Here is a 12,685-nt window from a genome sequence, read left to right as displayed (position 1 = left end):
AATCATAAAGTTCTTTATTCTCTGTATTAAAATTCTTCCTCCTACCTATCAGGGAATTTGAAAGTCTTTTCACCTTCAGTAACAATTATACCTTCCTGAACATGTGTAAATGCTGTAAGGTAGGACACCCTGTTCACACCCTCAAAAGTCATCCATGTACTTGAACCTAATGACAACTGAAAGGGAGCTCTCTCAATCAGCAGGTTTTCATGATGGGACCTAGAAAATGGGTCAGTGGGTAAAAACGCATTCTACTCCATGATATGTGCCTGAATGGCTGCGTTCACCCACTGAAACCCACAGAAAGGTAGGAAAGATCTAATTCCACAGTTTTTCACTAAGTACATTCATGTGTCATAAAACAATAAATAAAGAATTTCAAGTACTACTGATGATTACAGCTTCAGCTTAACAAACTTTTTTCCTATAAACATTTAAATTTGGGTACTACTTTGTATTAGATACACATCCTTAATTAAATGGCTGCATATTTATGTGAATGTATGTGTGCCTCTCTGTTTAGAAACACTCTTGTGCACACACATACTCAAATATATGAAAAAATTAACAATTTAGTATCTACTTCCACCCCACCCCCCTCCCGGTGCTATAAAATCTATTTCGACAAAACACTACACAGGACTAGTCGCATACAGCTTAAATTTGAAGCACTGCTGAATGACAGCCCATATACCACCTGTTTGTATAGGTCACCATGTTCCTCCTATCCCTCCCTAATACAGATAGCAATGATTTTCTCAAAGATGTTTGTTTAAGTGATATGTGGGTGTATTTACATCCTTTTAGCCAATGGCTACTCAAAAGCAATCCAAAGCTCAAATTTCCTTTTATAAATACAAATTTCCTTTTATAAACTCCTCCTCCAAAATTTACTTCTAGTGACTATAGTAAATGTTCATTTTGAATGTAATATTATAGTTTTTCTACACTATATATACCTGAAGACATCAAAATAAAATGTTGATCATAAAACTTTATCCATCTTGTTGACCAACACTATTCAATATTCCCTGTTCTGGCCCATCATCTGCAGTTCCTATGGCAATTATAATCATTTCCACATAGAACATTTTCATTTTTTATCTATAATACTTTAGGGGCTATCCTAAGTTCTTCTGCATAAAGTCTGATACCCTGAAGAAATCTGGGTGACACATATTGACACCCTTCAAATATTTCTGAACCCTCACCCAAAGTCTAGCTTATTACTGCCCTTTAAACAGCCTTCAGTGGTGGACCTACCATGTCCGTTGTGTACATGTTTATGGGTTTTTCCTTTCCTGGGGGTGGACTGGCATGAAGATGAAGCATTGTTGTTGGCTGTTTTGACATCTTCAGTCTCATCATCTTCCTCTTCGACATCCTCCTCATCCTGAGAGCTTCCAAAATATACCATACTGCTGGGCAGTGCAGGAGAACCTGGTGGAGTAAGACATAGCTCATCAACACCAATCTTGCAATCAACCCTTCCAGAAGCAATAATCCAAAGAAGAGTTATACAAAGCTAGGATCCTAACTGCATGTTGATGACATAAAACAAAGATACTCATTGCTGTTAGCTGCTACCACTTTTAATTTCCTTTCAAATATCCCCTAGGAAGTGCATCTCCATCTGCCTCCTTTAGCAATTGAAAGCAAACCCCACCCCAAGGGGATAATACCACCCATCAAGCACAGCAAATTAAAATTAAGAACCTTGTATGCGATGTCACCACAGAAAACAAACCACAAACAACATCAAGGAATAAATTACACAGGAAAATGTGAGTAAAACAAAAACATCCAGCCATATTGTTAGGGGATTACTCTGCATTGTGCATTTAACCTACAACTTTTGAAATAAGAAAGAAAGAATCTACTGGAGGACAAGGAGGAGGGGGGGGAGGAGGGAGGGATTGAATTTTGTCACCCTCTTATTATCTTAATATAAAGGCCACGTATAGATTCCCCCAAACACCTCAAGTATTTACAACTACTCTGAAATTTTTAATAGAATATGGCGTTGTTGAAAGAAATTCCTTGGACTAGAGAAATTAAAATCTGGTTGCTTTTCCAGAACCTGGGCTCAATTACCACAGGGAGGCTCGTAACCGTCAGTATTTCCAGTTGCAGAGATTCGAGTTCCCTCTTCTGTCCTCCACAGGTACCAAGTGGTATACAGACATACAAGCAGGATGTATACATACGCACATACATAAAAATAAATAAAATGAGTTCCAATAAAAACACTAATAAAAGCATGGGGTTAAAAACAAAGAAGAACCCACATTCCTCCTTTCTTTTACATTCTAACCTCTCTGCTCTCAAAGGTTGCCATCTGTGAGATAAAAATAGAGCAGTTAGCCCCATAGGAAGGTCACTCCCACATACAAGAACACCATACTTCTCCCTTACCAAACAAAGCTAATCTAGAGGGTGACACAATTAAATCACTGGTATACTGTCTGCAACCCAGGCAATAAAAAGTGCTGAACTGCCAGGTGTGGTGGATCTCTTTGAGTTCAGGGCCAGTCTGGTCTACATAGAGGGTTCTAGGACAGCAAGGGCTGTTACACAAAGAAACCAAGACAAAACCAACAATAAAACAACACCAAAAAGCAGAGATAACAACGATGGATTCTTGCCCCAATAAACACCACCAAGTACCAGAAGGAGTTCTTTTACACAACTTTCCTATGTGCGCCCCCAAAAGGAAATCTAAAAAACTTTCTCACAAGCTGGAAAGACATACAATGGCTAAGAGTGCTTACTGTTCTTCTAGACTACCCAGGTTTGATTTCCAGCACACATACGGTGGTTCACAACAGTGCTTAACTCCAGTCCTGAGGGATATAGTTTCCTCTTTTGGACTCTAAGGGAACCATGCACTCAAAATGGTGCACATACATTAAGATAAATCGCTCATATGTTAAAAAAAAATAAAAGTTCCTATCTAGATTAGAAAAACAAGGAATCATTTTTCCCCCTTTCACCTGCAATCATTACTAACGACCAATAGTCAAAACCACAGAAGCTACAGGGAGAATTACAGGCAAGGATGGGTTATGTGAAACTCGAGGAAGGGTGCTCCTGGGGCTCTAATTAAGTTATCCGAATTAACTTTGGAAATCACTATAAAATGATTTGTTTTTACAATCAAATACCAGAGGAATACAGGGTACAAAAAGACCCCAGTGTAAAGTTGAATGTGATAACAAACAAGAGGAGAGTAAGAGACATTTAAAAAAAATAGAAGAGGGGTTGCAGAGATGGCTCAGTGGTTAAGAGCTGGATATAGTCTGTCTTTCAGATACCTTCTTCAAATAGGATACTACCACTCCAGACCAACATATTATTGGTGTACCTGAAGGGACACTCACATAGAAATCAGACACAGACCTCTTAAATAGGGGGGAACCTTGTACAAATCACTAACCTCGATATCAACAGTCATGTGATACATAGTACATCTCTTTAGCTGTGGAGTATCCATTCAGGAATCTTGCCACCTTGTTCAATTACTCGTTAACAGACAGCCTAACTCCCATCAGACCAGAGATGAAGAAACCACAGTGCTCACAAAAATGAGTTAAGAGTATGTATGTCTCTCCCTATCCTATTATCCAGGTAATTAATACCCAGATAATAGATAAGTAGCAACCTAAAATATCTAAGAACAAAAGCTCTGGGTTACAGAAAAGTATTCATTTCCTATTGCCTATGTACAAAAGCCTGGCCATCTAACTTACAGATAAAAATTTAAAGGAGGAATCTACTAGAAACAAAACAACAGAGAGGAAAAAGGGTTTCTTTTCTCAAACCCTCAATACAGGCATGAGCTATCTATACCACCGTTACTTTGGAAATCATTTCATATTCTTCAGTACAAAGAGACAAGCTCGTGTATTCTGAAATACACAGTTAGATGAGTATTTAGAATCCCTTAAGAGAAAAAAATACTTCCGCTTTTTCATTATAAACATTTTATAATAGATTCTGGCACATAAAAACAGCTTCATATCTTGAAATTTTACTAAGATAATTTTACTCCTGTAAATATCAGATGGATCAATCTTTTGAAAACTCTAAAGATGACTAAAGCCTAACATTCAAGAAAAATGAGAGAATACAATAATAACCAGAGTGATGTTGGATAAATGTAATTTTCAACCAGGAAAACACACAGTTTAGATGGTGGGGATGGGGGGTGAGGGGGGTAGAAGGAGGCCTAAACTCTTCCCATGGTAGGATTCATGCCCATTGCAAAGATACAGCAAAATGACAATGGGAACAAGAGAGGCATAGGGAGAGCCATACAAGCAAGCCCTCTTTAGAACATCAACTAGTGAGAGGTGCTAATTTATCACTCAGAATTCTGTCCACATTCCACACAATCCCACTCATTTGAAATAACAATGAAGGTTTTGAAGAATTAAAGGTGTGTATGGTGGTGGTGGTGATAATGGTTGCTGGTGTTTGTTTTTTTGTGGAACAAGAAAGTGGTTCTTATTCAATGATTATAAATAGTATTCTATTAAAATTACAGGCATATTTTTCTCTGATTATTCAAGTACATTGGCAAATGTTTAAAAATACAAGGGGGCGGGGGAGAGGGGAAGGAGGGAAGGAGGGGGAGGGAGGGAAGGAGGGGGAGGGAGGGGGAAGGGAAGCACTTTGGATCAGATAGGAGGAATCAGAGTACAACATGCATCTGTGCTTTGCAAAAGCTGTATTTCATTACTTTTCAAAATTAGCTGGCAATGTCTCCACAATATTTACTGAAGTGCAAACCAAATGTTTTCATCTGGACAGAAATCAAACTGTGGTATGTTACAACCACAACAAAAATTATTTTAACCCCAAATCTTGCTAATTTGGGCTTTGGTTTCTGTAAGTGGATTCTTCTCTATGGATTATATACACAGACAGTCCCTTCCTTGCCATGAGTCCTAACAAGCAAACATAGCTCAGCTCTGTTTTGCAGAAGCCCCAAAGGGCTTCCTTTGCACACAGTCATTGAGGTAGAAAGTAAAGAACTGGGTTTGAGAGCCAATTAACAGGGGATGTCCACTGAGTCAGTAAATAAACATAATTACCACCTGAATTTGATCCCACTACTCATGCTGGTAGAAAGCAAGAATCAAAACACACAAGTGAATTGAATTTAAAAATAAAATCTCTCATTCTTGTTATGTAAATGATAGGTAATTTATTTTCTATCTTCTTTCCCAAATGGGACGTAAACAAGCCAAAATCAAGGTGTGTGGAAAAAAAAAAAGTTCTCCAAAGTTAGAAAAAGGGGTAAGAAGCCAGGCAGTGGTGGTGCATGCCTTTAATCCCAGCAGAAGCAGGTGGATCTCTGTGAGTTCAAAGCCAGCCTGGTCTATAGAGCAAGTTACAGCAGAACAGTCAAACCTACACAGAGAAACCTTGTCTTAGAAAACAAAAGGAAAGAAAGAAAAGAAAAACAAAGAATAGGGTAAGAACAGACAGCCTTGTTCAATCATTTGAGACAACCAGCCTGTGAGGTGATGACTGCACTTGGACATAAGTGAATCTTCACCCAGATGCTGTTCATCTGATCCCTAATAGAACAAACTTCTTGTGTGCAAGACTGGATTATACATACTGCCATGTCAACTAACTCGGAACTCAAAATAATGGGCACCATTCCCCTCACAGCAGACAAGTTGACACAGAACCTTTTCCCAATGGCCTCTGTACAGGTAGATCCAAATACAAACACAGATACAAAAATTACGATAAAACATACCTTAAAAAAGGGACCTGCCTCTCCAAAAACTATTACAATTTTGCTCAATAAAGTGTTCTCTCTCTCTCTCCTCTCTCTCTCTCTCCCTCCCCCCCCCCCCCCAGTAGCTATGATTTTGAGTAGCTCCTAGCCACAAGATTAGCACAAGCTGAAAAGTGGAAATGAGGAGACTTCTAGATTCCCAGAGACACTTAACAGTTTCCTGCATGCAGGGCACAGGCAGCAGGAACTTGAGAGCAACCCATGGTTTGATATCCACATAAGCCAGCAAAGTTCCGGTGCAACAAACATAGTATCAATGATAGCAGTGAGAACATTCCATTTCCACTTCTTTCAAAGTGTTTTAAAAGGCACAAGAAACACTAAGTGACATACTGAGGAGAAAGACAGAAGGTATTCTGGAACATTCCAGTGAAGCCAGGTCAAACTCACGGCATAGAAACTGGTTTATTTTACCTTCCTGCAGGTAGACCTGGTCAGAGGCCAGCTGGCCTGAAGCCTGTCCAAACCTCACAGTCAAGATCACAGGGCAATTATAAAAGGATTCATCCTTCTCTGATCAAGAACTCCAAAGACTCTTGATTTTTTTCATTACTAGCCGAGAAATTATCCTACCAAACAAATTACTATGTTAGCAGAAAGGAGACACTAGGGGAATACTAGGCTAGAATGACTTGGGGAAAGTAGAAGGCAGGCAGGGTAACCACAGAAGCCAGCAAAGCAGGCTGAATTCCACTGTGATAGCTTTATGCTCAGAAATTAAATTAGAATGCCTTACAAAAATGACCTATGTGTACAGCTTGTCTTCCTTCCCAAAGACCATTCCCATTTTCCTCAACGAAGTTTGTTATTAGCAACTGCCATGCTCATTGCAATTAGGTGATTAATTTCTTTCTTGCAGGCAATTACCTCTTGTTATGTAACCGTTAAATCTCGCAAGACTTCACTAGCCCTTCTTACAATTCTCTTGAATGCTCATACCTTCCAGGTAGGGTCAGGCAGTGTCTACATAAACTGTACCGGTGGGCTGTGACTGTTACTTAGACAAGGTATCCACACCTCAATCGAATGCCCTGACCTCTCTGGTACCTCTGTATACTCAGGGTAAAACAGTAAATAAATGTGCTTGGACAGCTGCCTCTCAGGCAGTCACTAGAACCCATTTCACAGCCACTAGCTTTAGTTTACTCCCAAGCAACTAGTACTACAGAGACCATTATACCCACTTTATAAATGAGCAAACAAGTTGAAAGGGGCATAAATCAACAAACCAGGATGCAAGCACCCTTAGATAGAGAGCCGGCCATGTCGCCAGCTGGCCGAAAGCTGCTGTGGCCTGGGCATGGGAGAGTCAGCCCCACGCCTCCACTGCTGATACAATCCCCCTCCCATACCTCCACAGACTCCCTCCACTGGGCAGAGCTGGGTGCCCTGTGTTGTGTCTATGTTTCATGAGTTCCCTTTGGGAGCCCAGTGCTTGAAGTGCCCCATAAAAAGAAAAATGTAAGTAAGAGAATCATTTAACCTGCCATTGTTCTGCTGCATTAAGTTCCTTTACATCTCTTAATAATTATGGTCAGAACAAAAGAAGACAGAACTCATTAAGAATAATGAGATTGGTGACAGGAAATACAGCAATGGTGATAAGTTGCTGCTCACAGCATACATACAAGGCTCTACGATTGGAAGATACTAATAATGCCTCTGGAAAGAAACATGTGCATGTGCATCCCTTCAAAGCAGCTATTTAAAGATAAATACAGCAGGTAAACATTTCAGGGCCCTGCTTCAATGTGGCTTCCACCCCACTTCCTTAAAGTGCTAGGGCGTGGCATTAAGTAGGAGGGGACATGAAGACCTGCTAGGTTGCCTGACAGTCTCACAGTGGATTGAGACTGCAATGTTCAGCTCTGCGGCTTACCAACCAAATCACTAGGTATTGTGTACATGAACTAAATCAATCCTATATGGGTAGATAGCATCTCCAGACACAAGGCTTTTGTTTACAGTTAAAGGAATTTTTCAAGCAAGGTCTTTGGCTCTAGCCATCATTTAAACAAGGTTTAAAGAACTCTAATCATTGTCTTTCCTGTGGCCACATCACTTAGTCACTTCAAGATTCTAAATTATTAGGGGAAATACCTGAAACATATAGAAATGACTCAATTCTTTGGCCAAAATTATCTCTTTCATGCATTTGATTTATTCCAGACTTTCCTATAAAGAAATACCAAATGTTGGGGTACCTCCTGTCCTCCCAGACCAATTTGGTGTCCACAACTCACATGAGGCTGCTCACATTTTCAGAAAATAGAGAAGGGCATTTACTCTTTGAGGGTACCTGTGAGTGTGTGCACAGCACATAGGTACATACATTCACAGAGAACAAATTTTTGAAGATTTAAAAAAAAAAGGGGGGGGATTTCTCTCTTACTGTCATCTAAGGGTGAATGACTACAAATTCTTCAAAAGGAAAGAAAAATAAAGAAACAAGAAAGCAGACCAAAAACAGTGCAAGGTTTCCAAACTGTTGACTGCCTAAAAATGTATAGATCTCATAGTTGTTGATAACACAGCTAGGAACATATCAATGTGAATCTGGAATTAGTGAAATTTCATGATTTCCATAAAACTGAACACAGAAAATATAGTTATCTTTCAAAAAAGAATGAGAAACACTTCTACGACACAACATTCTGTAACATAAAACTCCAATTCAAATTATTATTAAATAAGGACATTACAGGGGTCATCTACACACACATCTACCTACACAACCCCTATACACTTCAAAATACAATCTTTCTATACCCAAAGTCATTACACTATCAAATTACATTTGGGTCCACCAAGGATCCAGGCCAGGCAGGGTACAACATGTATCCTCTAGGGTTTATGGAGTCAGACAAGGGAACTGAGGGTATAAACAAAAGACTGAAAACTAAGGACACTCAAACTAAAATAACTCAGACCTAAAACCTGTAAGAAAAATAGGAAAAGAGTATATTAAGAATCCACATGGGAAAAAAAAAAAAAAAGAATCCACATGGTGCACGAACAAAGACTAAGCAAAGAGTTTTTGTTGTCTGGTTCTTTTAGTAGAGGAATATACTCACTAGTCTAGGCTTAACTTAAGCTTTGCTGCAAAGGTAAAAGATGATTCTCTTATGTCTCAATCAAGGCAGCATGATTGGTAAAATTTTATCCAGGTATTATTATATACCCTGCCCCCAACCACCCAGAATAGAGAGGATAGATTTTTTTTAACAACTCACATACACACAGGTTCTACTCTTCATATTGTCACTCAAGACAGACCTTGATTCTTGCCCAACTTCAACGCCTAATAACAGTCCATTCATGTTAAGATTCACGTAACTAAACTCCATGAGGGCAAAGCAAACTTCTGTTATCTTAACACCAAAATCATTTTCCTAGCTGGTTCCTTTAATACCAGAACTCAAGAGCCTAAGACTAAACTTTGAGGCCTCAGTTAATTCCGGGTCAGCCAGAGCTACATAGTAAGACACTATCAAAAAACACAAAAAGTGAGACTAAAGAAATGGCTCAGGGTTTAAGAATACTGCTACTCTTGCAGAAAACCTGGGTTCAAGTCACAGCACCCACACAGTAGCTTACAACCATCTCTAACTCCAGTCCCAGGGAATTGACTTCTTCTAACTGCCTCCGGTATTGCTTACATGGGATGCACAGGCTTGTGTGCGAACAAAACACCCACAAACAAAAATAAAATAAAAAGTAAGTAAAAGAAAGCATATGTGGTGTGTGCACACATATGTATGCACACAAACACATAAAGAGAAAAATAAGCAAAAGTCTGCAGGACCAGGAATGGGATAGCACACATCTTTTTTTTTTTTTTTGAGGCAGGGTTTCTCCGAGGCTTTTGGAGGCTGTCCTGGAACTAGCTCTTGTAGACCAGGCTGGCCTCGAACTCACAGAGACCCACCTGCCTTGGCCTCCCGAGTGCTGGGATTAAAGGTGTGCACCACCAACGCCCAGCTAGCACACATCTTTTAACACTACAACGCAGATGGTAGAGGCAAGCAGATCTCTATGAATTCTAAGCCAGCCTCATTCATTCATATATATATATATATATATATATATATATATAGAGAGAGAGAGAGAGAGAGAGAGAGAGAGAGAGAGAGAGAGAGAGAGAGAGAGCCCAACAAAGGCTACATAGTAAGAGTATCTTTAAAAAGCAACAAAAATATCCTCCCAAACAGGCAAATAAGAAAGATATGACAACATGATGTCATCATTTATACAGGAAGCTTACCTCGAAGGCAGAGAAAGGTAAGAAAGTCTTCTGTCTTAGGCTTCCTTTTAGAGAGGTCAGAAATTTGAGTAGCTGGCGGGGGTAGCAAAGGCTCCACAATCTTCACTGGAGTTGTGCTGGGACTATTCGGCTGAGATTGAGCAAACTTCCTTTGTGCTTGCAGCCTGGGCCTGCAACAGCAAGAGAAAAGTTAAATTAAACAGAGACAGAAGGAGTCCTGTATGCAGCAATAAAACCACAGTACATACAGGAAGAAACAATCTCTCAAGTAAACTCTTATGAATTAAGGCTCTACATCACTTTAAACTACAGCCTGCTTTCTGGTGCTTGTGTAAAGGGCTACTGCAATGCTAGCCTGGAGACCAGAGAGACCATAATTAGCTCAGACCACACACTGAATAGCACCCTAGGTTTCCACCCACGATTTCACAAGTATACCCACAATTTCCTAGCCTCATTGTATCCCTCATGATGGGTGTCATTTCCCTCCACCCCTCCTGCTGCGGCCACCACAAGCAGTTACAAGACAGCTGGCTGATTGCAAATAAGCACTATGACACAGAAATACCTATATTGCCTAATTTCCCTATTCTGAGTGTCTATTAAACTTGATTAGATCTGTAGTAATACTGTGTTAATATCAAACTCCCATATTTATTGTTGCTGGATTCTGAAGTGCTTTCCAAGCTTCAGTTGATGGGTCTGTTTGTAAGTTTGGCATGCCAAGACAGGGTCTCTACTGAATCTGAAGGTAGGCTGACAGTCAGCAAAAAACAATGATCACCTTTCTCCATACCTACCAAGCTAGGGGTCTAGGCACACCAGACTACACCTCAAGTCTTCATGCTTATTCAGCAAGTGACCTTGCTCCTGAACCCCATTTTTGACTTTATGAGTTGCAGCTCATTCAGTTAGCTCTTGAAGTCATGTTTTATCCTTTTAATCTAGTGTCAATAGTCAGAAATAGGTGGCAGACCTTTGAGGCGGGTAAGTGATTATGGCAGAAGGGAAGTTAAAATAAAAATGAGAGACAACTTGATTTCAAGGAGACAATTTTACTAATTAAATAAGGCATGAAGTTCAGACATAATGTTAAGGCTTAGAAGATTTATGAAGTTAAAATTTTAGATGTCAAGTTGCACAACGTAAAATAATGTGTTTTGCCTGGAATACTAGATTGTTACTTTGAAATGAATCTCCCCCCACCCCCGTGACAGGGTTTCTCTGTGGTTTTGGAGCCTGCCCTAGAACTCTGTAGACCAGGTTGGCCTTGAAATCACAGAGATCTGCTTGCCTCTGCCTCCTGGGATTAAAGAAATGTTAGTGCTTTGAGCATACTGTTTACATGACACTGACTCCAACACTATTGCAAAGGATGGTTTACTTCTGTATACCTGCTGCTGTCATTTCTTACTTTCACTAATGAACTGTCGAATTAGGTACAATTACCAATCCCTCGTGGTGTCTGATACTGATAGCAGAATCTTACCAGACTTTTAGTGCCTGCTATAAATAATGAAGCTGCTTGCTGGAGATGTGTTCCTGACCTCAGGTCTTGATTTCTTTAGCTTTCCTCTAGCAGATGTAGACTGCTAATTTAAGGAATTACATAAGGTTTTTATCACGAAAGTCGCCTCAAAGATTCAGCCACCCTAAAAAGCAACACTCACACCCACTCCACTGTCCTTTACTGTCGCACTTTAATAGTTTCATCTTTATGGTTTTTTGAAAGACAGACATGCAGAAAACAAAGACTTCCATAATTGTCTTCGAGGATCAGGAGAACACAACATTGCTGCCATAGGGACACAACTCTATTTCTTGATTTAGGAAGACAGTTAAGAACAAGGAGGTGGACAAACATAACAGAATTATAGTCCTTGGGAGACTGCCTGCATGTGTACATAAAGGAGACCACCAGATGTACAGCTCTGGGAACTACTAAGTTGGGAGGACACAAGGCTCTGCTCTGGGTTACAGTGCTGGTCAACCCACTGGAACTGTACCCAAAAAAGATAGGTCAAAGATTGGTTCTACCAAGAAATATCTAGCAATAAGCCAATGTGTTCACTACTGTCATTATAACTCATCAGCATCCAACAAGAGAGTCAGAAAAAGTATGGGTATGACTCTTGGTACTATGTGCCAAACAACCATCCACAATCTGTTAGGCCACAGAAGAGGTTCCTTTCATGAACCATGTGAACTGGCAATCCTACAATTGTAGGTATCATCTGTACTTCTTGATAAAGCCACAGGAACTTCAGGAAAGAGACAAACTATTCCTCCCTTCTCCTCCTATTCTTAAAATTACATGCAACAAACTGGATTACCCTTTATTTGGCATTAAATGGTACTGCCACCAGCCAGGTGAATGTTTGCTTTCCCTTAAGGCAAAGGCATACTGCAAACCCAAAACCCTGAAGGAAAACTGAGTGAGGCCAAGACCAGTCAAACAATGTAGGGAGGACATAGGGAGATGGCTCAGTCAGTGTTTGTTGCACAAACATAACGGTCTGAGTCTGAGAGAGAGGGAGGAAGGGAGAGGGAGGAAGGGAGAGGGAGGGAGAGTGAGAGGAGGAAGGGAGGAAGAGGGAGGAAGGGAG

General features: G+C 40.1%; 1 protein-coding gene across 4 annotated transcripts in view; it reads right to left on the bottom strand.

Moving 5' to 3' along the window:
• The window catches only part of Jarid2 (jumonji and AT-rich interaction domain containing 2), a 167,316-nt gene that overhangs the window by 32,761 nt on the left and 121,870 nt on the right, over positions 1-12,685 (bottom strand). For all 4 annotated transcript variants that reach the window (XM_005066341.4, XM_040755905.1, XM_013110611.3 and 1 more), the window contains 2 exons: positions 10,080-10,249; positions 1,264-1,440 (listed from right to left, as the gene is read on the bottom strand). In XM_005066341.4, coding sequence (XP_005066398.1) covers positions 1,264-1,440; positions 10,080-10,249 — 347 coding nt within the window. The remainder of the gene's footprint in view (positions 1-1,263; positions 1,441-10,079; positions 10,250-12,685) is intronic.

Source organism: Mesocricetus auratus, unplaced genomic scaffold, assembly GCF_017639785.1.
Source record: "Mesocricetus auratus isolate SY011 unplaced genomic scaffold, BCM_Maur_2.0 Super-Scaffold_100013, whole genome shotgun sequence".
Taxonomy (NCBI): Eukaryota; Metazoa; Chordata; class Mammalia; order Rodentia; family Cricetidae; genus Mesocricetus; species Mesocricetus auratus.
This window is presented reverse-complemented; position numbering and strand designations above follow the sequence as displayed.